The sequence below is a fragment of the Lepisma saccharinum genome, chromosome 17 (genome assembly GCF_977018435.1).
Source record: "Lepisma saccharinum chromosome 17, izLepSacc3.1, whole genome shotgun sequence".
In the NCBI taxonomy this organism is placed as follows: Eukaryota; Metazoa; Arthropoda; class Insecta; order Zygentoma; family Lepismatidae; genus Lepisma; species Lepisma saccharinum.
In genome coordinates this window covers 32,652,346-32,678,724 of record NC_139245.1, presented here as the reverse complement: position 1 = coordinate 32,678,724, position 26,379 = coordinate 32,652,346, and the positions used below count along the sequence as shown (strand labels likewise).

Below are 26,379 nucleotides of genomic sequence, written 5' to 3'. Positions count from 1 at the left end.
TAAATATGAACTACAGATACGTCATCAGGACACCGAAATTAGTAAGTAGGCGTAATTTTATAGAAATTGGAGAGTGGTCCGGTATTGTAAACTCATGCCGAAATGGTTAATAATTATAAATCCGACTTACATAAAATGTACATAATAAATCAGTTAGGCTCACTACGTACTTCGCACTAGTTGAACACATTTTCAAGATATTGATGACTTTTCTTGTGGTACCGGTACTGTCGGTTAGGTTACGTTGTAGATTTGGACGTCTTTATTCAGTTAAAGCAGGTTGATAGAGGTTGTTTGTAATCTTTAATTTATTTGCTTCATTATGCAGACTTGTGTTTCTCCTTTGTAAACGATTGAATATGTTTTCCAACAACAAACCATTGCTTGCAGTTTGTGCATATACCTTCGCCTATATATTGTTCTCTTTTCTGGCAGCATAGTCTTTAGCTTGTTTAGGGCACGTCTCCTTATTACATATCTTTCGTAGTGTACATCTCTGCAAACCTTATCAACATGTCCTACAAGCGAATCATATTGTGAAGATAAGTATTTAGGAGAACTACACCATTTCCTCGATTATTTGGTACTAAAGTAATTGGGCGTAATTTTAGCGATGGCACTGCAGTTGGCTTCAGCACGTTCTTTGGTGGAAAATACAGAAATTCTGCTTTTAGATCTCGCACATAGTCTTCTTCACGACAATTGGCACTGCACACTTGCATTTTTTACATTTCGTCTACAAGCATGAATCCACTGTTTACTTACGCAATTATCGACTGGCGATCTATGATATTTTATGTCAGTTCCTTTAGTTTTCTGGTTATAGATTTCATAGCTTGCTACAGCACAATTAGACATGATTGCAGTCTACAAGTACAAAAATACAATAAAAATAAATCGAACGCTACAAAATCAACAACCTGCTTGTTCCGATTTTTGCGACGTGTTAGTATCTAAATGTACCCCCGCACCAAACTTACTGCACATAGCAACGAGCACCGTCAAACCCGATCCTCCCAGATGACGTAATGCATACGTACACCCCCTTCGCATAACTATCACACAGTCTTTTTTACCCACGTAAATTCATCGTCTGTTGCAATGGATACGACAGCGCTCCTAGCGGCATTGATGTCAATTATCGTTTTCCGGGGCACCTCGCAAAGGAAGGCGTGGCCTACACCCACCTACGCTACAGTGAAGGTCACATGCTAGCAGAGAGAGGAGGGGAGAGTGCAATGGATTTGAGTGCTGATTCGGGGCTAATTCCGTTGCTTCGCGTTCGATCTCGCGTGATGTTCTGTAGTGTTTTGGTGGCTTTCATTCGCTATGTTTGAGTGAGTTTGGCAGGGTTGATGTTCGAACACAAATTGATGAAGGACATAGGCTGTCAATTACAAGACACAATGAATTTGTCCGGGAAAATAGGCATATATTAAATAGAATTATCGATTGCTTAAAATTCTGTGGTCGACATGAACTTGCTCTACGAGGACATAATGAAAGAGAACAATCTTTAAACAGAGGCATCTTCCCAGATTTATTATCACTTCATAGAAGAGGGAAAACTAAAGAGGGAACTTCGTGTTCTTTATTGTAGTGAAGAGTTGAAAAACATAAACTCTATCAGTAGATTGCATTCATTTTTTATTTAAAATTATTTAGAGGGTTCCTTTTCAGAAACAGTAAAAATGACAAACATAGTTTTAATAACTCCAGTGGTAACAGCTGAATCTGAACGATGTTTCAGCACATTGAAGCGTATTAAAACCTGCTTAAGAAATGCAATGGGACAAGACAGACCAAATGCCTTGGCACTTGCTTACAATAGAGATAGAATACATTTCAAACATAGAGGGCTTCAACGAAAAAGTAATAACAAAATTTGCTGAGCAGAAGAACAGGAGTCAACGTTCGTAGAAAGGTATGTTTCACAACAATACCTGTTTCTTTTCTAATCATGTGAATTGTCATTATATTTTAAATTCTTTAAAAAATAAGCCCCGGCCAAATTTGAGGCCACGAGACGCCACTGGGAACTACCCAAATTTATAGGTGAGAACTGCTACTCCCTTGACTCCCCTCTTATCCCTAAACAGGGCTTCAATTGTGGTCGTACAGAACTACAGCCGTATACGAACGCCAAGATGGCGAGAATTCATGTATGGGTCAATCCATATGAATTCATACAACCTGGTTGCTTGACCATTTTTAAAAAAGTTTATTTTTTGTGGGGTGTGAGCCTCATATATTGACAGTTCAGAACCACTCTTATTTTATTTTTACTATCACCGATTTGAAGATGGCGGTCATTTTTTTATCATGGCGCGCGTCATTTTCTCCATTCGTAAGCAACAGCGGCAACTTTTTTTTTCTCAGCTCTGGTAAGTCCTACGACAATGAGACAAAATCTGTGATGTTAAGCACATTATAGGCTATAATTATATTTCTGTGTAATTTTCTAAATATTATTCCTTCATAATAAATTTGAAGGTCAAAATTGTGTATTTTAATCGCTCAAAATGACATTTTCGGACATTTTTTTGGGGGGAAGGCAGTTTGTTTGACACTTGAATTTTTTTGTGCAAGTACCTGTGTACCAATAGAGTATGTCAAAATTATTTGAAGCTTGAGACTTTAATATTTGTTTTTCTACAGGGTCATAAACATGTACTTTTTGTTAAAAAATTGCAAGTTCAGGGTTAAATATCTCTGGTGGGCAGTTGTTTAAAAATCTGAAATTTGTACACAATACAGTACTTCATGATAAGTAACTTCAGTAAAAATTTTGAGTTTGAGATTTAATTGGTTTAAGAGATACAAAACTCGTGAAAAATTCAACATTTTGCATTAAATATGGCATGTCTAATTTCATTTCTTATTAACATTTTGTGTTGAAATTCTGCAAACTGTAATTTGGAATGTCAATGAACAACGTTACAATCCTGAAATGGCTCTGCAATAAAGTATATATACGAGGGCGTGCTGAAAAGTAACGCTTCCTATATTTTTATTTTCTTTGTTACCTTGTAAACGCATTTTGGATTTTGAGCAACCATACATTGCACTTATAAGACTTTCCCGCTTCTCAATTGAAGGTTTCAAACTTCTATCGCCAGGGGGTGCTGAACTATTGCGAGGAAAATGGCAGCATGTAACCATGCAATGTCGGTGAATCGCCTGAAGTAGCGTTCAGTGATCGAGTTTCTAAACGCAGAAAATGTGCTACAAATTGACATTCATCTGGGACTGAGGGCACTTTATGGGTATGAATGTGTAGACGGTGTTAAAGGCGGAGCTACTGCGGAGCATGCGCACTCGTCTGGTCCCCCTCGAACATCCGGTTACGCTTACGGTGCTATGGACGTTAATATGAAAGGGCAAGGGAATATGGAGATTCTTTTACAAGGAAATAGGGTGTCAGCTGTGTAGCATATGGTTGCACAGTTCGATCGGGAAAAAAAAATATTGAGTCAAGTATCACTTCGTAGGTTTCCGAAGGGCGTAGAGAGACGAAACCTGTTGATACAAGCAGAACGAAAAAAGGAGTGGTACCCGGAAAGGATTTGTACGACTTGCATTTTGTTACAAACATGTTGATGGTTTATCTGCGTATTGTGTTGTGGTGAAAGGCACGCCTCTCAGTGAAGTTTCAAACCGAAGCGACACGCGACAGCAGTGATTCGTACCGAAGTGACAAGCGACACAGGCCCATTTAGTCTATAAATAAGCATTTACCGCTCATGGGAAATCAAGTATCAGGCGGCAAAATACACGACATTGGAAATCTGAGCGACACGTGCAGCTTGTAGCGTCGCTTCAGTTCGAAAAATTGCATTGATCACTGAGGATTCACTTTTAAGTGGCACGGAGATTACACACCGAAGCGACAAGCAACAGCCCCTTTACTCTAAAGGAAACAATTCACCTTGCATACGAGTACAACAGACCGAGGCGACACGATGCATGGTACTGAGAAAACAAGTCCAGTCCAAGCGACACGTGCATTTTCTCGTGGTGAATTGGTTCGAAAGGAAGCTTTCAGACTGCAGCGATACGTGTCTCTTGGAAACCAACATTAAAAAATATACAACACTTTCCGAATTAATGAGACACGACAAATTACAGGTGTCGCTTGTCGCTCGGTATGGGCCGTTTTATCAATACCGTGCATTGTGTTGCCTCGGCCTGTTATTTGCGCAAGCGTGACTGGTGAATGTTCACTTTAGATCGAATGCTTCTCTGCGAAATCCTGATATAGCTTGTCGCTTCAGTCTGAAAACTCCCTTGTTGTTTGAAGTAAATTCGTTCAAGTGAAAGTGGCATGCCATATCATAGGTTTTCCCTAAATCCCTCATACGGAAAGGCGACGTTGAAAGCACATATATTTACTAGCAATTGTTATATGTCATTTCATTACTTCTGCAGATTTGTTGGCAAAGATTCACTTAAGCATACTTTTTAATATAATTATATCACTATACCTGCCGCAAAATTAGTTTGGTATTGAGAGCTGAAGGAACACGCGTCACAGTGTTGCCATATAATGCGGTGCGGTACGGTACAGTACGGTACGCAGGGCAGCCGTCTGACGCTGTGTCGAGGAAAACGTGTTATGACAAGGAACAACAATGATGAGATGTGTTATTGTTTTTCGAGGAAAACGGGATAACAACGATGACAACAACAATGATGAAATGTGTTATTGTTTTCCCTCTTCATTTCCATTTCCCTTACAACATGAACGAATTAACGAAACGAGCATTGTTTACAGGTTACCTTTTCAATCCATTCTGACAATACTGAATATATACACTTGCAATAACTAGAGCTAGGAATTTTAGGTGCAAAAATTTGCCAATAAAGGTGCAAAAAAGGTGCCAATTTTTGTACAAAAAAGGTATTAAAATAGGTGCTAATTTTCAGATGTAAAATTTATTGTGAGCAGTGCATACATATATGATTCAACTTGTCTGGGTAAACACATACAGTATTCTCTGGTTTTAAATCGTTTAATATAAGTAAGCAAAGAAAATTCTCTGATACATTAGAAAGCGACATAAAGGAAAACAAGCTTCTTCTTACTAGTCATCTAGAAAACTGTTAAAATAGATTACATTCAAAATTTCTATGTTCTTCTGAGTGAGGCTACATCTGCGGTCACTAAGCAGATACTTGTAAGTTGAAAAGAACGTTCAACGTCAAGAGGCACATGTGGTGCGTATTTTGTTTTCAACCGGTAATCCACATCCTTGTTGGTTGCGACTTCTTGAACATCAGGGTTTTTGACTAAACTTTGTTCTAACTTCTCTTTCCCGACCCCTTGCAGCTCTCGTTGCACATTCATCAAAACAGCGCACTGTGCTTCCTTTTCAGGACACTGCTCCTCCAGTTTTGTTGAAGCCATGTACAATATAGAGTTCATCTTGCAATTCCTGTTTAATTGCAAGTTTTTTGGCTTTTTCTACAGCTGAGGAATTACTAGGCAAAGCATCTAAAAATTTCGATATTGTATGGAAATTATTGCAAATAAATACTGCAGCTTTTAACCATGTACCCTATCTAGTGAGGATGGGAGAGGGTAGTAGTGGAAGTTTCGTAATTTCTACGTACTTCTGTATTCTAGAAGGAGCCTTTTTCAGTATTTTCTTAATGCTAGAAACAAATTCGTTCACATATGTATATTCATCTTTAAGAGCTTCACAAACTCGATGCAAAACATGAACAATGCAGGTCACATGTTTTAAGTTAGGATATATATACATATTCTTCAGATTAGAAAATGCAGCTAACATGTAAGATGCTTGGTCTGTAAGAACTAACCACACTATCATATTTTACGCCCTCCGGCCACAATACAAAACATGCATCATTGAAAATTTGCATTACACTTGCATTATCTGTTTTGCCGAGAAAATAAGTTTTTAAAACCATGGGTTTCGCTTGATGTCCATTGCGAGGTGCTACTAAAATGTTCAAAACGCACCTTTTTTGCCTATCTGTGGTTTCATCTAGTATGAAATAGACTGGATGGTCAGCTACTACTTGCCTGATCTGCGAGATTTTAGCTTCATAAAGAGGTTGAAGGTAAGATTTCCTTAAGGTGGTCTCATCTGGAACTGACTTCCCAGTATATTTTTGCAAATATGATTTCATGACAGGATTGTTAAGTTTCGAAAGAGGTATTCCACACACTATAAATGTCCTTGCTGTCTCACTGAAAAATTCATTTGTATTTCTGGAACTCGAAGATGCAAGCGCCTCACCAATGAATTGCTGTCGCTTCCCATCTTTACCATCTCGTAGTTCTTTATTCCTGACGTGCTTCCCACTTTGTAGATGCTGCACAACCCGAGTGCGTTGGTGTTTGTCATCAACTGCAATAGAAATATCACACACATCACAGCTCAGAACAGATCCATCACTCTGAATGCCGTCACCGCTAAACTGTTTAACAATGTCCTACAGTTTCCCAGAATTTACTTTATGTTTTGGCATGGTGAACAAGCAAATCCGATGCATCGATCAGTCGATCACAGACTCCAGTTACCTTGCTCGCTGATACAGGAGAAGGAAACTAAAACAAACCAGCTTTCCTACAATTCGTAAACAATACAGCATAGGACATAAAGAGCACAACTTCTAGCAATTGTAACGCGTCATAGTTGGCACTGTTTAAAGTCCGTGTGCTTACTACATTAACGTCCAAGAACTGAAGAAAGCCGATTCATTGTTGTAAACAAGAATCGCATTCCAAGAAGCCGTGCCTCGAATGTGGGTGGGAGTTGTATTAAAAAAATTTTAAAGATGCAAAAAGGGCGAAAAGGTGCAAAAGGTTCTAAGATTGTGAAAAAGGTGGAAAAGGTTCAGAGATTGTGAAAAAGGTGCAAAAAGGTGCAACCGAAACACCATCAGTAGAGTTCAATACATGCTTATTTTGGGGATGAGTCACTTTTTTACCCATTTTCACACAAAAAAATTTAAGGTGCAGCACCTAAAATTCCTAGCTCTGGCAATAACCATTTCTTTCCGAAGTTGCCGTTAAATTCTTCCCATCTTTCAATTAGACCGCAAATGAATTGCACGAAGTCCAGTTGGTGAGGCGTCTGACTTTCATGCGGGAGACCAGCGGTGGTTTGTGGAACTTTCTCAATTATCCCGAGTGGCTCCGGGGTCGACTCAGCCCAAGTGAGTACCTGGGGCAAACCTGGGGTAAAGGCGGTTGGTGAACCACTTAACCTCATCACCTCCATAATACGGTCGAGGTCGAGAATGTGTGGAGCCCTACCTCCACATCTCCATACTTTACTTTATTTTGCGTCCATTACGTTTTTTGTATGAGAATCCCAGAGATTTTATGACTGTCCTTAAAGATGTTTCCCCACCTTGAAAAAGTCCCGAATCTTTCAACGAAACGCGCAGTTTCCCAACAGTGGGATGATCTTTCCTTCTATAATAAGAGTAAATATGGCGACAAATAGAGTCTTGCTGAAAGGTATCTAAATTTGTCACGCATTTACTGATATTCCTCTTCTTTCCTGGTTTCCAGTTTTGAAGCCTCGCATTTATTTCTTTATTTCTACCACATTATATTTTTCTTTCCCTATGGTTGTTCTTAGACACGCCGACAGCAGCAGCAGTCCTGTCCAGAACTTTATTTACAGAAATGATTGGACCCCCATTGTTTCTCTCTTGCTCAAATTATTGGCGCTCAGAACAAACCATCTCCCGCGTTTGGCCTTTGAGAGGAATTCCTTTTTCTTTTAGTGCATGGCCTCTTTGGTACATTGTCATCTCGAGTATTGTCTCCTGTGCTTGACATTCTTCACACAAGCACACGACACATTCAAGCAGAACTCAGAAAATTATGTACAAAAAAATAACACACTAAAACAACACGCTATATACAACAAAGAATACTCTAAATTCAGTAAACACTAAACAAACGGACTGGTTAAAATATCACAGCAACGCAACAACACACGTTCTCCCCCAACAACATGAAAACTGATCTCAGGAAGAATCGCCCGATAAGCGGCAACACCGAGATAAACGTTTTCTGTTGCTAGGTTACCAGGGCTTGGGTGAAGCACTGGGAAGATTTTGATTGGCTCACATACCAGCAACCCACCCTCCCGCAGTGACGTAGACCCGCTTTCTCCACGTGCTTCGCAACTGTCAATACCAAACTAATTTTGCAGCAGGTATAGTTTTATAGAATTATCTTTCCCTCACTTTTCCATTTACAAAATAATTGAATATATCTAAACTTTCGTACGTTTTGAGTTCGTCGTGTGTGTACATGAGATACTTGTATATAGTATGCTATACAACTGGCGGCCACAAAGACACGTCATATTTTAATAATCTGCTCTTCAGTTGATCTTCCGACGGATTCTAGACGTCCACTCCTTCATAGTAGAACTTTAACAAATACCTTTCTTGACTATCGTTGCACAACTGATGAAAAAAAGCGCCCATTTCATACTTCGTATACCGGTGAATCTGCATTGGCAACAACGGGGACTGGCCTAACCGGAAGTTCCGGGGGGACCGGGCAAGACCTGACTAATGTTTATGTTTACATTTTTAACACGGTCTATACTTACCTGTGCTTGGCATGGGTGCAATAGCAAGTTAATGTTTGCTCTCTGCCGTTCCTGTGCACAAAGTGAGAATCAGGAAGAGTGCCCTCACACAGAAAAGCAACGATACTAACATGGCACTTGGGTATCTGAAGAACTCAAGTTGGCTGTAGAGAAAGGGTACAAAATACTCGAAATTTATGAAGTATGGGATTTTCCTTCAGCACAAGAGACAGATAATGTGTTCAGAGAATACGTAGATACTTTTCTTAGACTGAAGCAACAGTCCTCAGGATATCCTTCCACTTGAAGTACAGAACATGACAAAGACAAGTATATTCGGATTATTTCGAACACGAGGGTATTCAGCTTGTCAAGGAAGAAATTGGATACAATGGTGGGCTGCGTTACATATCCTAAATCCTCCTTAACTCACTTTTTGGTAAATTTGGTGAAACCATTATAAAAACTAAGTCTGTTTTTGTCCATACAGAAAAGAAATTCCATGATATTCTATTGAACCCACAATTTGAGATTAAAAATGTTGTCCCTATTTCTGAAAAATGCTTGTTAGTAAAGTTTGTAGTCTTGGAAACGGCCAATTCGCCGCTAGTATTGTCCAATGTCCTTGTCTCAGCATTTATCACTGCTTATGGAAGAATGCATTTATATTCATTCATGGATCAAGTAAAAGAATCTATCCATTACGTGAACACTGACTCTGTATTCTATGTTGAAAAGCAGGGTGAAAACCTGTTACCTACAGGTTCCTTTCTTGGTGAACTGACCGATGAGATTAAAGACCCGTATGAAATCTCATGTTTTCTTGGTGGTGGACCCAAGAATTATGCATATAAAATGGAAAACAAATATGATGCAAACGATGAGAAACTTGTCATTAAAGTGTGTGGTATTACCATGGACTACAGGACACAATTGCAAATTAATTTTGACTATTTCAAGCAACTTGTTAAAGGAGAAATTGAAAAGAGAGTGGTTGAAAACCTTCGAAAAATTAAACGAAAAGTTAATTTCGACGTAGTCTCGGAAAAGGAACAAAAAACTCATCAAGCAGTTCACACGAAAAATCGAAAATTGGAGAACTATGTCTCCTTACCGTATGGGATGTAAATACTTCAAACACTGAAATATTATAGTCTGACAGAAGGTTGTGGGTTATCTGACTTCGAAATTTTCAAGCTCCTGCATAAAGTGGTTCTATGAATCACCAAGCCTCAATGCCGAATGCATTATATCAAAAACATGGAAAACAAGAATATTTTACCTCATATATTTAGGAAACTCTACCTGCTTCTAAATAAAAAATACTCAGCAAAATCTAAAGCAAACAACTTTTACTATGTATTGTGCATAATCTGTTCTGTATATCGTTATTTTTACCAACCATTGAAACTGATATCGCGGGGGTCTTAATTCGGACAGTAATATAACATTAAAAATCTATTTTCTTTGCCCCTCCCCCTCTGCAGTCACATGAGTTATTTATGGTGAATTTAATTCAAATTGACAATAACCGTAAAGTATATTTTGATTATAGCTAATAACACTTCAGTTGAGTGAGTGTCAGCCACAAAGTGGGATCACAATATGAAAGCCGTTATCGATTTTATAGGATTTCGAGATAATCATGGGACATATATTAAAAAAGAAATAGCTGTAGCGGATCCAGATTCTAATTGTTTGCAATCATGGGTATTAAAACCACCGTGCGCATGGGAAGATCTCGATATCAGAATACAAAATGAAAATTTATGGGAAACTCAAAATGTGCTCGGCCTCTCTTGGCAAGCTGGGAAGTGAATTTTTCCAATATGTCCACTATTTTATCCCGCTGTACCGAAAATGCCTCAGCCATTTATTCCTTTGGCGCAGAAAAGTGCCATTTTCTTCCTACCTTACTTCACTGCACTGTGATTAACTTGGAGCAGCTTGAATGCCCTAAATCAGCTCTACTAAGTTTCCCTGCATATAGCTGCTGTGAGAAGAACCACTGCCTGAGAAAAATAGCTTGTGCTCTGAGAAACGCTCACCTGTACGGACAGTTTCTACACCACTACAGTTTCATTCAGCACGTTGTTCCTGTTTGTGCATCAACCCAAGGCGAGAACAACTCGATATCAGACTTCAAAGAAGGCAGCATCTCGTCGTGAGACGAGAACTTATAGTCATTGAATTCGGCTGCAAAGTGGATACCATAAGCATTGCCATGACAGTACATCAAGTGAGTGATCTATCTGAAAGCTTCGTTGGACTGGTACAGACAATATGTTACCGAAAAATATCAAGTTTCAATACAGTCCGTGATTCGGGGACTAGAATGTATTGGACTGGACTGTACATTGACCCGACTTGCCACGGAACATACTTTAACAGTTTTGGTGAAAACCCAAGTGTTTTTTAAACTGAACTGTATGTGTATAACCAGAATAGTTATTCCTTGTCCAATGTGTGGCAGGAAGCGAAATATGGCAAACTTTCTTTGCCATATTTGGTAAAAATTTGAAAAAGAATGGTCGTATAGTGAGAGAAAAAATTACAAATGTGTCTTCTTGACTTTTTTCGCAGTGTGGATGCTGTGAGATAATCAATGAGCAGTGCCTCGTAGAAGCTGCGGGTTCACTATAATTTGACAATTTTAAAAACAAGACGCTGCAAATAGCTCTTGCGCATCTCGCATCACATTTCGCCACTCCATTCTCCTTAGCGACGTTGGTTCGCAGTGTTGCAACCTGGAGGGAGTAAAATGGTTTGAGGATTTTCAACGAAATTAGTATTAGCCTTTTCCTTGGCTGTTTTCTACCTGTCGGAGTACAGAAATTCAGCTCACCTTTCGCCAACGACTCTTTTCCTTCTTTTGAAACTTGGCCTCCCCGATGGCGCAGTGGTAGCGTCATTCCCTTGTAATCAAGAGGTCCTGGGTTCGCTTCCCGGTGGAGGCACATACTGGTTCGGATCCCACTTTAAACTGTAGGTCCAGTCCCAATTAGCCTTACTGTGCACAAAGTGGACTTAAAACAACAAATCAATCAAATCCAATTATTTTAAAACTTCCATTTAGATACTCCCGTGGCGGCGCTTGTGGACTCGACAACATCATACTTAAGTTTATGTAACTCCTTCTAATATCGCAAGTATGTTGCAACATTATAAACAATTTATCTGGCCTGTCTTCTAAGGGGCTTTCCAGAGCAGATTGTGGATTTCGTTGGACCCGGCATGATTTGATTTTTGCATTTCAAATATATGCAACCAAGATTAAAGAGCAAGAACATTTCAATGCTTTAAAAAAGAACAGAGGCAAGCGTGTTATTAGACTGCCTTATCGTAGTGATTGTTGTACGATAAACAAAGGAACCCCCACCCACTCGGCTTCTTAAAAAAAAAAGATGCCACTGCTCGATGTCGCATTCAGAAAATGAAGTCATTCGCTCAGATGTTTCTCTTCGTTATAAACCTTAACGCGCGTGCGTAATACTACAGTTTACGATCCGCGCACCGCATTAAGACCGGATTAAATCAAATGAACAACTGATAAACTGATATGATCCGGCACCGTCAATCCACACAGTAAAAATCGTTTGTAATATTTGTTTTAGCTTAATTTTGCTGAGTTGGCACCACTCGTACTCTCAAGGCCAGACCAGTACGTAGAAAAGTGGTCGGAAGGATGACGTAATAGGAAGTGCTCCACAGCGATCTGCGCATATCGGGACTTAACTTGTCAGGCTATAGCCTCAGTGTACTTGGGTACCAGAATCTTGAGTGAACAGTGAAACAGAAAAACAAGCAGACTGGATATCACCATTGTTATGAAATTATATTTGAGATAAAAAACCGTTAGTGTAGCGGTACTTTGTAGTAGAATAGTTTTCTCTGATATGTAACAATGAAAAAAGCTATATGTATTACATACTTTGCAGTAGATTAGTTTGTGAAAATAAAAATTTTGTGTAGAAACCAATTGTTTCATTTAAAAAAAATGGTATTGAGTTACTAAAAAAGGTATTTAAGAACGATATAAACCACCACAAATAGAGTATTAAAAATTACTTACAATTCTCATTTGCAAAGGTGACATCTTTGGATTGTACGCTCTTCTCACCACACTCCAAAGTAACAATTTAGCTCTATATCCCCAAACATCATAAAGTACCTTACAAAAAATTCCAGCTTTCATTTTACCCGGTAACTTTGCTAGTCAGTCTTGCAGTCGCTTCGTATCCCTCCAAGATACATGACTTATTTCTTGCTATTTATAGATTGTGAGATATGTGGCATGCCTCCTTCCAGTAAAACTATCTATATTCGGTAAACAATTATAGATGCTTTTATCACAGAAGTCTCGACTATCAGTGGGCGCGTGCAATGGAGGCTCACCCCACGGGCGGGCGAGTGGTGGGAAAATTTCCCCCTGGGTAAGGTTGTGTGTCAGCCTTTCTTTGCTCCCCGCAAAACGTTTGTCCCACACTTGTTCAGGAGGTTTTGTGAACCGTATCATCTATGCTTTTGGAGTAATGATTATTAATATCAACCTTATATTTTCCTTTCATACACATAAAACTTGTATACTATTGATCACTTGGATAAAATCGACAAAGATTATCATCATTATTGATTATGGTGATAGCCCGTTGTCTCTCATTAGGATTATTCTATGTTTTACCCGGAATGCGTCTACAGATCAGATGAAATCGACAAACGTTACGTGGAAGCACTCTCTACACATACAAATATGCCGGACCGGACGAAATCCCTGTGCATATGCGGTGAACTTTACATTGACTTCAATGGCTGCGGTAAAAAACATAACAGTGGAAATCAGCAACACCACCGGATAAGTCACCCTCAACTTTGATCAGTGGCGAAAATTTCTCTCTTACCACGAAACCCTCATGGAGGAATTTCAGCAGTGGCTAAATCGTAATGACTATGTGACTTTCGCTTTTTGGTAACTACTTTTCATATATATATAAATCTGATATATTCTTGAATTGATTATTAAATAAAAATAAACTTTTAAAAAATACATAAATTGTTTGATTTGAATCCGAAATTAATATGTAAACTAAAGAACAGTTACAAGCCAGCATTATTTCTCGAAGTAAGAGGATCTTGCAGGCTAATGAGGCTCTGGCGTGTGGTCCTATGCCTCCTACAATCCTCAGTAAAGTTCGCGTGATTAACCAATAAATATGCTAAGAGTCCCCTTTACACCCTGAGGTTTAATCTTCAATAAGTGGATTTTAGCCCTCTGTGATATATAGTGATTGTAGTAAAAATAAGCCTCGTATGATATAACAGATACGCCCTGATATTAAGTCAAACACTAAAGGAAACCAGTAATACTTTAAAAAAGGCCTATAAGGCTAAATAACAACATAGAAAACAATTATTTTTTTCTCAAATCTTTTATTATTTGCACTAGAATACATTACATATTGGTAATTTTAGTATTGTACCAAGATACAAGCATAGAATACAAGTCTTTGTACATTTCTGAATGCACAACCTTGTTCAAATGGAGGCGAAGTATCAAAATGATACTTGCACAATCCTCCTTGAAACATCTACAAATTTCTAAGCGAAGGACAGTTTGCACTTTGCAAATCTACAATATTATAAATATTGAACAAATCTTTGAGAAGTTTGGATTTTTCTTCTCCCTTGCAATGGAAAGTTGCACCTTGACAGTTCAAATTTCTAATTACACTACGAACATAGTATACTTCACATCCCAGAGGAGTATCGTACGATAATGCATGAATATTTCATTTCACCTATTGGCATTCATTATTGTCTTTGAAATATTCTCGCACACTTACAAGAGCATAATACACAGTATCCAATTTGTAGAACTAACACATAATCTCACGCAATATAAATTTATTATTCCACATAAAACCTTGCGCATCAATAATATATTCCGCCATATTCACTTTAGATATTTACAAATATTGTTTGTTAACCCTGGGCAAGCTTCGCTTCACATATAGGCGCTGTTTGGGATAGATTAGTGTATGTATTATTATTTGTGTTATCAAAGTGTGAAAATTTGTATATCATAAGTATTCATTATACTTGTCGCCACTAGGTGGCAGGACAGTGCAGACTCTGCTTCGGAGACTGTGCAGGGCGTGGTACATATCGGGAAATACCCGCACTGTTCGAGAGATCAGCGAGAAACATTGCTACACGGTGGTCGACTCCATTCCAAGGTAGTCCAGTGTCAGTGTACATTAAATAGTGTATATAATCAGTCCAGTGTTTAAATAAGAAACGCAACATTTTATGGTCCTCCGGGCCGGATTAGTTTACCAAGTGAAGAATCTCTGTGAGATATGACGTGTAGTGTTACGCATCAGAACAAACGTCTCAACTCGCCCGCCATGGAAAGAACGAGTGTTTTCGCGCGGTATCGAAGTGACTTTGTATGCAGTGTTCCAGTTACAGATGTGTACTGACATTCGTACTTACGTCAATATATGGTTGCATGTTATGTGCTCAATCGTAGTACTTTCTGTGTCACAGTACTTATTACGTATTACGTGTAATTTTCAATCACAACCGTTACGCGTGTGGTTTTGAACAGACATTCCGTATCATTATCGTGCGTACGTCGAATGTTTTGTTATAAAACCGAATTATACACGGTGGTATTCAGTGGACAATAAGTGTTATCTGTTACGATAACTCATCACGGGACTGAGTATCATAAATGTGGACAGTTTCGAGCATCCACTACAGTATCCTGCTGTCAGCTGAAGTGACGTCATCGCCAACACCCAAGGAAGCTTCAGGTCAAGGTCAGTAGTTAGCTAGGCTCGCAACATATTTTGTTTACTCTTTCCTCACGTACTATTTCCTACATATCTTGCCCTCTTTCCTTCGCGATGGATGAAGAAGAGAAAAGAGTGTTGATACGTAAGAGAGCTGGATTTAGGGGCCAGTTAACACGAACACAAGCATTTGTCAATTCCTTTGAAGATACGGGGGAAGTTCAAGAAGTAAGGGTCCGTTTACAGAATTTAACACCTTTGTGGGAAAAATATGATGAAGTTCAAACACGTTTAGAAGTAGAAGATATAAACGAGAATCATGAACCTCACAGGGGGGATTTTGAAGAAGTTTACTACAAGGTAAGGGGTAAAATGGAATCCATTATAGAGAAACATAAACAAGCAAAAGCTGCACCTACAGATGGATCGGATGTTGTAAACAATGCTTCATCATTAGGCACCAAGCACATCAAATTACCCACGGTATCTTTACCAACGTTTCACGGTAATCATCAGGATTGGTTAGCATATTCAGATGCATTTCAGGGTATAGTTCACACAAATGACAATATTCCTAAAATACAGAAATTCCACTACTTGCGTTCATCATTGGAATCTGAAGCAAGAACACTTATCGATACTTTGCCCATGACTGATTCAAATTACGATATTGCATGGCAATTGTTGAAAGATAGGTATGAGAATAAACGACTGATAGCAGCAAGTCATGTCAATAACATCTTGCATGTGAACGCAATTAACAAGGAAAATGCCACAGAATTACGTCAGTTCATCAATGACGTCACCAGTAACTTAAATGCTCTTCGAGCTCTTGAATTACAAACACCGTTAGAAGATGTTATTTTGGTACATCATTTTTTGGCTCAACTTGATTCTCACACAAGAAGGGAATGGGAATTAAGCCATGCCGATCAGTCGTTCCCTACACTAAAGGAACTGTTCACCTTTCTAGAACAAAAATGTCAAGCTTTGGAATCAATGAAGTCTGTTCACGTAAACAAAAATGTCAATGAACACAAGGTTAGCCCTAAACAGAAACACATCCGTCAGTCAAATTCTTACATGACAACTACAAATACACAATGCTATTTCTGTAAATTAGCACATTCCTTATATTCATGTAAGTCTTTTGCAGGCGCAAGTTTGAAGCAGAAACAAGAGTGTGTGCGCAACAACAACCTTTGTTATAATTGTCTCAGATCGAATCATAATTTTAGGAACTGTACTTCAGGGAATTGTAGCCGCTGTGGATTTAAACACAATTCACTGTTGCATCCAGACGAAGGCGGTAAACGAGGAGGTCCTCTAAGGCAAGACCAACCAAGGAATGACTCACCAGACACGAGGAATGCAGCTGCAAGGACAACTTCAGTACAATCTTCATACTGCACATTTAAGAGTAAACCAAGATCACACGTTCTGCTATCAACAGCTTTAGTAGAAGTCATCGATTCTAGAGGACAGCCACATACATGCAGAGCTCTCCTGGACAGTGGGTCTCAGTCAAATTTCATCAAGGAAGATCTTGTTCAGAGACTACAGTTGCGAAAGCATAAAAAACATATTCCAATCAGAGGAATCAATAATGTTTCATCGGAAGCCAAGCACAGTGTAGACATTCAGCTGCGCTCAAGAGTGTCAGACTTCCAGACTTCACTTACTTGTCTGATACTCCCACGCATCACAGGGAACGTACCTTCTCAAGTTATTCATCATGAACATTGGAACCTACCAACCGACATTGAGTTAGCAGATCCAGATTTCTACAAACCAGAAGGGATAGATCTACTAATTGGATCGGAACTTTACCTGCACTTACTTCTTCCTGAAAGACAAACGAGAGATGGAAATTATCCAGTTCTTCAAAGCACCGAATTAGGTTGGATTTTAGCTGGTCGGATGGAACAGCCTGTACAACCTAGTACACCCACAGTAGCATGTTTTGTACGCATGGAGGATAATTTGGATTCTCAATTACGGCGTTTTTTCGAGTTGGAGGAAATGTTCTCCAAACCAAAAACAGCTGAAGAAGTAGCTTGTGAAAACCACTTCGATCAATACACCACCAGAGAAGAAACAGGGCGTTTCATTGTTCGTCTCCCATTTCGATCAGATCATACAGAGCTAGGACATTCATACAACCAGGCATTATTCAGATTACATCAGTTAGAGAAGAGGTTTCAACAACAACCAGAGTTGAAAGAGGAGTATAGCAGAATACTCGAGGAATATGAAATGTTGGGACACATGAAGCCAGTACAACCAGATCCAAATGAAGCTGATGACGTGTCATACTATTTACCACATCAACCAGTATTCAAACCTAGCAGCAGCAGCACGAAGACCAGAATTGTTTTTGATGCATCAGCAAAAACAACAAATGGAGTCTCATTAAACGATATACTGATGGTCGGTCCAACCACACATGACGATCTTCAGTCTATAGCTTTTCGCTTCAGAACGCACAAAGTTGTATTTACGGCAGACGCCGAGAAGATGTTCAGACAAATCCTGATTCATCCAGATGACACTAAGTTTCAACGCATACTTTGGAGAAAATCTACAGATATGCCAGTACAAACGTTCGAGCTCACAAGAGTCACATTTGGTTTAGCATCATCGCCGTTTTTGGCGACCAAAACATTGCAGCAGTTAGCTGAAGAGGAAGCAACCAAGTTTCCGAATGCATCCAAAGTTTTACAACGAGATGTTTACGTTGATGACCTCCTCACCGGAGCTAACAGTATTGAAGAAGCTAGACAATTGCAAGGAGAACTAATCGATTTACTGAATTCAGCAGGATTCACTTTGAAGAAATGGTGTTCTGATCATCCAGAACTTCTTGAAGCAGTACCAGTTACTCATAGAGAAATGCAACTACCATTTCAGTCTGACAAGGGAGCGAGCGTTACGGCTTTAGGCCTCACGTGAGATCCAGTCACAGATAAATTGCAAGCAAATAACAAGGAGATAGTGTCATGTTTTGAAGACATCACTAAACGACAAGTAGCTTCTATTATCGCATCAATCTTTGATCCTTTGGGACTAGTGAGTCCAATAGTAATTTCTTACAAGATATTTCTACAACAATTATGGTTCCATAACATGGAATGGGACGATAAGTTACCAGATTAACTCAACATGGAGTGGAAACGTTTGTTTCAACAGTTACCAAACATTAATCAGATACAAGTTAACAGATTTGTGCTAGTTCAAGGAAAAGTGGTTGACATTCAACTCCACGGATTTTCAGATGCATCGCAAGTTGCATATGCCTGTTGTTTGTATCTTAGATCAACAAATGAAAATGGTGAAACCACTGTACATTTACTTTGTTCACGTTCGCGTGTGGCACCTATAAGAAGGATCACTCTTCCTCGTCTTGAATTGTGCGCTGCTTTGTTGCTGGCGAAACTAACACACAAGGTGTTACAACTACTACAATTGGAAGTCAGTAGAATCAATCTATGGACCGATTCGAAGATCGTACTGGCGTGGCTTGCATCATCTGCAAGACGATGGAAAACCTTTGTAGCGAATAGAGTTTCACAAATTCAAGAATGTACTAAGCCTCAGTACTGGAAACATGTAGTGTCAGCACGGAACCCCGCAGATTTAATCAGCAGAGGGACAAATGTAGACTCACTACACACCTCTCAAATGTGGTTTCATGGCCCTGATTGGCTATCACTTCCAGCAACAGCATGGCCTTCGAGTCCAACATCGTCAAGGGATGATGACTTCGAAATCGACGAACGTGAAGAACAAAGAACAACTACAGTAAGTCTAGTCATAAATGCACCAACAATAGAATTTATCAGCAGATTTTCGTCGTTATTGAAACTTCAAAGAGTGATTGCATACTGTTTGAGATTTCTACACAATGCGAGGAACAAACAAGAGAAACACACAGGATCCTTGTCAGCAAGTGACTTAAGATCAGCGTTGCAACACATTAGAAGCATGCAACACGAAGTTTATGGCAAGGAAATACGAGAATTGTCTTCTAACAGTCAGGTGTTAAAGGATAGTAAACTTTCAGACTTGCATCCTTTCCTCGATGACAAGCAAGTACTCAGAGTTGGAGGAAGACTTAGGCACTCACAGCTACCATATGATAGCAAACATCAAATCATATTGCCACCGAAGCATCATTTAACTGAATTGATTATTCTTTCAGAACACCACAGGCTATTACATGCAGGACCACAACTCCTTATATCTTCATTACGACAGGAGTACTGGATACCAAGAGCCAGACAAGTGGTCAGAGCTATTCCGCACAAGTGCCTCATTTGTTTCAAATTAAGGGCATCTATTTCCAACCAACTCATGGGACAATTACCACTATCCAGAGTACAGTCCACTAGACCATTTCTAAACACTGGAGTTGATTACGCTGGACCAATTATCATCAAGCCGTCAATCACTAGAAGCAAATCAAGGTTGAAAGCATATGTACCAGTATTTGTATGCTTTGCCACAAAGGCCATACACCTAGAATTGGTCGGAGATTTCAGCACCAAGTCATTCATTGCTGCTTTGCGAAGATTTACGGCACGCAGAGGAAAATGTTTGAACTTGTACAGCGACAACGGAAGAAATTTCGTCGGTGCCAATCGTGAATTACAAGACTTGAAGAATGTATTCCAATCATCAGACTTCAACAAGTTTTTAGAAGACCATGCAGCTCAGGAAGGATTCAAATGGCATTTTCTACCACCCAATAGCCCAAATATGGCAGGACTTTGTGAAGCAGGAGTGAAGTCCATGAAGCATCACCTGAGGAGAATCGTAGGGAACTCTGCTCTCACTTTCGAAGAACTTGAAACACTCTTAGTTCAAATCGAAGCCTGTCTTAACTCCAGGCCCCTCACAGTATTGTCACATGACCCTACAGATCCCAGTTTTATAACCCCTGGCCATTTCCTTATTGGTGTACCCCTAACTAGTTTTCCTGAGCCTTGTCTAACTAACATCAAAGAATCCAGTTTATCCAGATGGCAGAAATTGCAGCAGATGTACCAACAACTATGGGACGTTGGTCAAAGGACTACTTGCATTCCCTGGAACAGAGAACCAAGTGGAACACCCAAAGGAAGAATTTGGAACCAGGAACAGTGGTCTTAGTGAAGGGAGATCACCTACCTACACTTACATGGAAACTTGCTATAGTTGAACAAGTGCATCCTGGTGCGGATGGACTAGTGCGTGTTGCAACTGTTCGCACTTCGTCTTCAACTTATAAACGTCCAGTTAACAAACTAGTGCCTCTTCCAATAGATCATTAGTTGTACTTTTGTTGATCGACTCGATCAAGAGGTGGGACTATGTTTGGGATAGATTAGTGTATGTATTATTATTTGTGTTATCAAAGTGTGAAAATTTGTATATCATAAGTACTCATTATACTTGTCGCCACTAGGTGGCAGGACAGTGCAGACTCTGCTTCGGAGACTGTGCAGGGCGTGGTACATATCGGGAAATACCCGCACTGTTCGAGAGATCAGCGAGAAACATTGCTACACGGTGGTCGACTCCATTCCAAGGTAGTCCAGTGTCAGTGTACATTAAATAGTGTATATAATCAGTCCAGTGTTTAAATAAGAAACGCAACATGGGCAAGCTCCGCTTCACATATAGGCGCTATAAGAGGTTTTACTAGTTCGAAATCATATGAAATTTCACACAACGCCTTGTAAAAGTCTCTGTATCCTGTCGATTCCTCCTGTGCCTTCAAAGCATCAGCTACATCTTCATGGTTAGCAAGATAAAAATAAAAAATATGGCTTGTATTGTCCGGATCCTGCAAATAACACTGGATTCTCTCGCACATCCACTCTACACATTTCTGGCATTCATTCACTCCGCATTCCTCTTGGCAAATTATAAAACAATCGGAGAGTTGAACTTCATCTTTATCGCACACATCCTCGCACTCATAAAAATGTTTAATAACGCAATCGTGGGCTAGTTGGTTGCCTTTATTTGAATAACAGCCCCAGCATGTAATATACGAAGGGGGGCTGGAAAGTTCATGAAATCACCCAGAAGAAATAAAAATTGAAACAAATTGTTGTAGCCATTAGAAAGAACATATATTGTAAACCTCTTATCCTGCATATGATCCTTTTGTCATTGTTATTTTTTTTGTTTCACGTTCAGTAAGAAGAGATGGCGGAGGACCTAAGGAAATTTGAGAAGAATGAGCTTCGCAGTGTCATCAAGTTTTTCGTGTTGCAAGACAAATTCCCCATGGATATCCATAAAACTTTGCATGAGACTTTGGGGGAACATGCCCCAGGATATACAACAGTAGCCAAATGGGTGAGGCGTTTTAGGACTGGACATGGTGAGACTGAAGATGAACCCCGCTCTGGCAGGCCTGCAAGTGCAGTGACTAGGGAAAACATTGTCAAAGTGCACGACATGTTCATGGAGGATAAGCGCATATCCACCAAAACCATTGCTGCGTATCTGGGGATATTGCGTGAGTGTGCGGGTGTCATAATATCAGAGTATCTGGACATGCGGAAGCTCAGTGCGAAATGGAACCCAAAATGTCTGAATGCTGACCAGAAGAGAACACGAGTGCAGATGTCACGGGAGATCGTGCGCAAATTTCAACACCCTTATGATTTTTTGCGCTGTCTGGTGACTGAAGATGAAACATGTATTCACCATTATGATCCACAGACTAAAAAGCAACCCATGGAGATGCGCCACAGTGGGTCTCCTCGACCGAAAAAGTTCCGAAGTCAAAGGTCAGCAGGGAAGGTTCTGGCATCGGTCTTTTGGGATAAGGACTGTGTCATCCTCATAAAATATCTTAAACAGGGTGAAAACATCAGTGCTGCTGTTTATTCCCAATATTTGATTGAATTGAAGGCGGCTCTGAAGGAAAAACGTCGGGGAAAAGTGGGCCGTGGTGTGCAATTTCTCCAGGACAATGCGCCCTCGCACAAGGCCCATCAAACTATGCAATTGCTGGCGGATCTGGGCTTTACCTGTGTACCCCACCCACCCTATTCCCCTGATATCGCCCCATCCGACTATCACCTCTTTCCAAACCTCAAAAAACATCTCAAGGGCACACATTTTCCGTCCGAAGAGGCACTGGTTGAGGAGGTGGAGGGCTGTTTTGCATGGCAGGACAAAACCTTCTATTTGAAAGGGTTACAAATGTTAAAACATTGTTGTGAAACGTGTATTGAGCTTCGGGGGGAATACCTTGAAAAATGTATTAAAATGGTTGTTCCAGCTGTATTCCTTCTGGGTGATTTCACGAACTTTCCAGCCCCCCCCCCCTCGTAATTGTAAGGAGTATATTTTTTCAAAGCCTCCAGCACACAATCCTTATCGATATAATAGAAGAAACATGGACATATAAGCACCAAATCATTCAACTCCTTGGTGACCAGCTCAATAACGTCAGTTTTCACTATTCGTTTATTCCAATCGAATAATTATCGGCCCTTCAGTTCTTTGCAGAGTACTTCACAACGGCTTCTCAGAAAGAACCTGCAACAATAACAATTCATATTGTTAGTGTTATTTTCTAATATTTTTTTAAAAATATTTTTTAAAAATAATGTAAAAACGTTTAAACTTTGTTTCCATGGCAGTAACAAGCAACTTGAAATATAGAATAGTACACGAAAAAAATACTTACCAAGTTAAAATGCCTTTAGTTGCACTGCAACAGGACAGACACAGTAAAGTCAGCACGTCTTTCAAGCCAAACACTTGAGAACTCACTTGGGCCGCCTCGTCTTCCGCTCATTATTTATAGATTCAATTCTCTTCTCTGATTGGTTGATTCATTTATTAAAACCTTCTCTCATTGGTTAATATTTTCTAGCCTCTACCCAGACCCCTTCGTGACCAGGTGAATCCGGATAAATCCAAGCAAATATGATTCACCACCGACGCCAAAATAGCATGACTCATGACGTCATTGGCGACTATAAACCACGGATGACGCCAAAAATTGGGTTAGTATAGGCCGGAACCGTCTCCTCGTTAGTGAATAAACCGCATTCACTTCAAGTTCACACGACTGCATGAATCAGCCTTGACTCATCCTGGCGTATAAGAAAAGCATAAATTGCTTTAGAATAGGCCGGAACCGGGTTCCTTGAGTTAGAATAGGCCGGAACTGGGTTCCATAATAGTATCTATTGAGTACTAATAGGAAACCATTAATTCCAAGCTCCCACGTGCGCATGAGTCATCCATGACTCATCTTCCTCCCCCTTTATTCTCCGCTTGATTAATTAACAATAGCGTCCCCCTCTTAATTAATTAACATAAAAACCCATTAATCATTCTGTCCGGTATCTAAGATTTCTCCTACTAACATTCTCTCGGCTTCAGCTACGAGTGGGAACAAGGGGGGGGTGTGCAAGATATTGGGGGGAAAAAACAACATATTCATTTGAATGATATTTCCACATTTTCTGTGTCCCCCATTAACTTAATAACACCCCCCCAAAATACACACATATAGCACTGTTAAACGTTTGAAAATGGACTTGCTTTACAAAGGTACCGCTGATAACCCGTGGACCCCCCCCCCAACCCTGGAGATAAATTCTGGCTACGGGCTTGAAATATGCTTGTGTATTTTTTTATTATTATATTCGTTTGTTTCTTCTGAGAAATAAATCTATCGACAAGTATATGTTGAAACTGCTATAGTGAAACCACCAACAAAAAAACCTGCGCATACGCGCGACTTCTGTGCACCGTACTCCCGCGAGGAGGGGAGGGGCAGGGTGGACCATGCTTCCTTATGGTCCGAGCTGAACGGATCGAGGGGAAGGTGCACGAAGGATTTTAGCCGAAGGTTCTTTTGTTTGTGGTCGCTCTATAAAATATAATTTAGAAAACCTAGTATTTTCTTTTCCATGTTTCCTTTCGAGAAAAAGTAGTGAAACTTATTGAAAAGACAAATTTGAGGTAGGAAATTGTAAATATGCCCTTTATTTTTTCACGAGGGTGCTACAAGCGCTGTTTAAAATCTGAAGTGCTTTGAATACCATCCTATAAAGATGAAACCCAATCCTATGTTGCGAATTGCTCACTCCGAAAAGCCCAAATGAAAACACCATGAGTGCTGTGCAGTCACAAGTAAGACGCAAATGAGTGATTGTGCCAGCAATAGGGCTGTTCTCAAACGTATGTTTATTCTAGCTTTTGTTATTTTGCGTCACTTTTCTGCCTCTTTAGGCACATTATGACGATGAGCACAAATGATGGTTAAATGAAATTAGAGAAGGAACACTCACAGAGAAACACCTATGCCCACCACTATATGAAATTTATGGATATTCACAATGAAATGAAATTAAACACTGAAGTCCAGGCCAGGATTTGAACCCGAGTCCGCTCAACCACCTTGACCACTAAGATGGGCTCATCTTCAAATCACATTGATTGACCAGAGAACTCAATGCCCTAGATAAACTTTTGTTACAAACTTTGTGGGATGGAGAATTTTTATTAAAAAAAGGAAACTGAATGATAAGCACACAAATAAACTTGCTCCACAAGTAATGTAAACAGGTAGATAAAGTCATGTATGATTTGCAACCAATGTATTTACCAATTTATCGTGTAGATGATGCCTTGTCTCTTCCTCTGCTCGACTATTACAAATGAAGACAAGTTGTTAAACTAGATTCACAAAGTTCCGTGGGAAAACACTAATAGAGCAAACGTAATTTGCTGTTTGCTTGGATTATGAAGAATAAATATGGTAACGTTCCGTACTACCTCTAGCGCCTTACCACCAAGGTCACCACGAGCAGAGAGTGCTTTACCATCAAGGATGGATGATGATTAGTGAGCTACATTCCCAAAAGATCCCCCATACCTAAGGGTATGAGACGATATTATGAAGATGGCAGATTGTAAAAAAAAATGCGAGAGCATTTTTTGAGAACTCGATATTTAATCGTGCTGGGATGATATTAATTATGCAAAAGCACTGAACATATCCATAATTTCGAAGTACTTCACATTAATGCTGCTACAAACTACTCCAGTCCTCTGAGAGCCAGGGTGTGACAACAATTTTTCTTTCAGTGACCGTGGTCTGCGCATCGAGTCCCATCGCCGCTGTTTTCTGGCTTTGGAGACCACCCCATCATCATTTCAAGGATTTCCTCAATTCTCCTCAAGATGCTGCGTGAACCCAAAATTTTGGGGGTTCCGATCGGGACCGCTCGGGCTAAAACTAGAGCGCTAACCACTATGCTATACGCCGGAGCATCTTCACAGTAATAGGCATGCTTAATTATTATTATTTTCTTTTATCTAAAGTAACTTTTTCTCATTTCAACTACCATCGTCGTCACAATCAGCCCAAAGAACAGAAAAGTGCGTCTTCTTATCATTGCGGTGCCCATTTGCCTACTTAGTTTAGGAGTTTTTAGTACCTACAAATCCGCACCCATACTCATTACTTCCTAAAACGAGAGTGTTACGTGCTTTGCACTACTTGAAATACCAAACACTCGAAGACAGTTTCATATTACCGGCAAAGAAACCTTGCTGCGGTTTTAAACACGGTGGTTTGAAAAGAGCCCAAGCGGTCCCTTCAGGACTTTGAGGCCGCCTCTTCATTTCAACTTTTCTCAAATTGACCAGATCGTAAATTCCAAACGCGGCCCGGCACACCGTCAAATGTGTTGTCTCTCAATAGACAAATAACCATTTCATGGTGTCTGTACTCTATTGAGCAAAGTATATGACAGGAAATCGAGGAAAATTGGATTCACAAATACGTCGCTGTTCCTTGTCGGCGAATTCTGACTGATGGCTTGACAAGAATGGACACTTGTCCGTTATCAGATATATTAATGAATTACTGATTTAGAAGCGCGAGGCCCTGAGCGGTGGCACGCGTCGCACACCTCTAACGGCGGCCCTGGTCTACTTTGCAGTATTAAAAAAATAAGAAAAGGCAATAT

General features: G+C 39.9%; 3 protein-coding genes across 3 annotated transcripts in view; 2 read left to right on the top strand and 1 right to left on the bottom strand.

Annotated features, from left to right (window-relative positions):
* JMJD4 (jumonji domain containing 4) overlaps positions 1-26,379 on the bottom strand; it is a 308,681-nt gene that overhangs the window by 112,865 nt on the left and 169,437 nt on the right. The window lies entirely within an intron of this gene.
* Positions 15,497-18,334, top strand: LOC146001359 (uncharacterized). The gene has a single exon (XM_083138673.1). It carries the CDS (start codon positions 15,497-15,499, stop codon positions 18,332-18,334), a length of 2,838 nt encoding a protein of 945 aa, XP_082994799.1.
* LOC146001358 (uncharacterized) lies at positions 19,064-20,533 on the top strand. Its single transcript, XM_083138672.1, has one exon. It carries the CDS (start codon positions 19,064-19,066, stop codon positions 20,531-20,533), a length of 1,470 nt encoding a protein of 489 aa, XP_082994798.1.

What these genes read in the sequence shown, in the direction of transcription:
- LOC146001359 (XM_083138673.1), top strand. Translation starts at nt 15,497, where the DNA reads ATGGATGAAGAAGAGAAAAGAGTGTTGATACGTAAGAGAGCTGGATTT.
- LOC146001358 (XM_083138672.1), top strand. Translation starts at nt 19,064, where the DNA reads ATGTGGTTTCATGGCCCTGATTGGCTATCACTTCCAGCAACAGCATGG.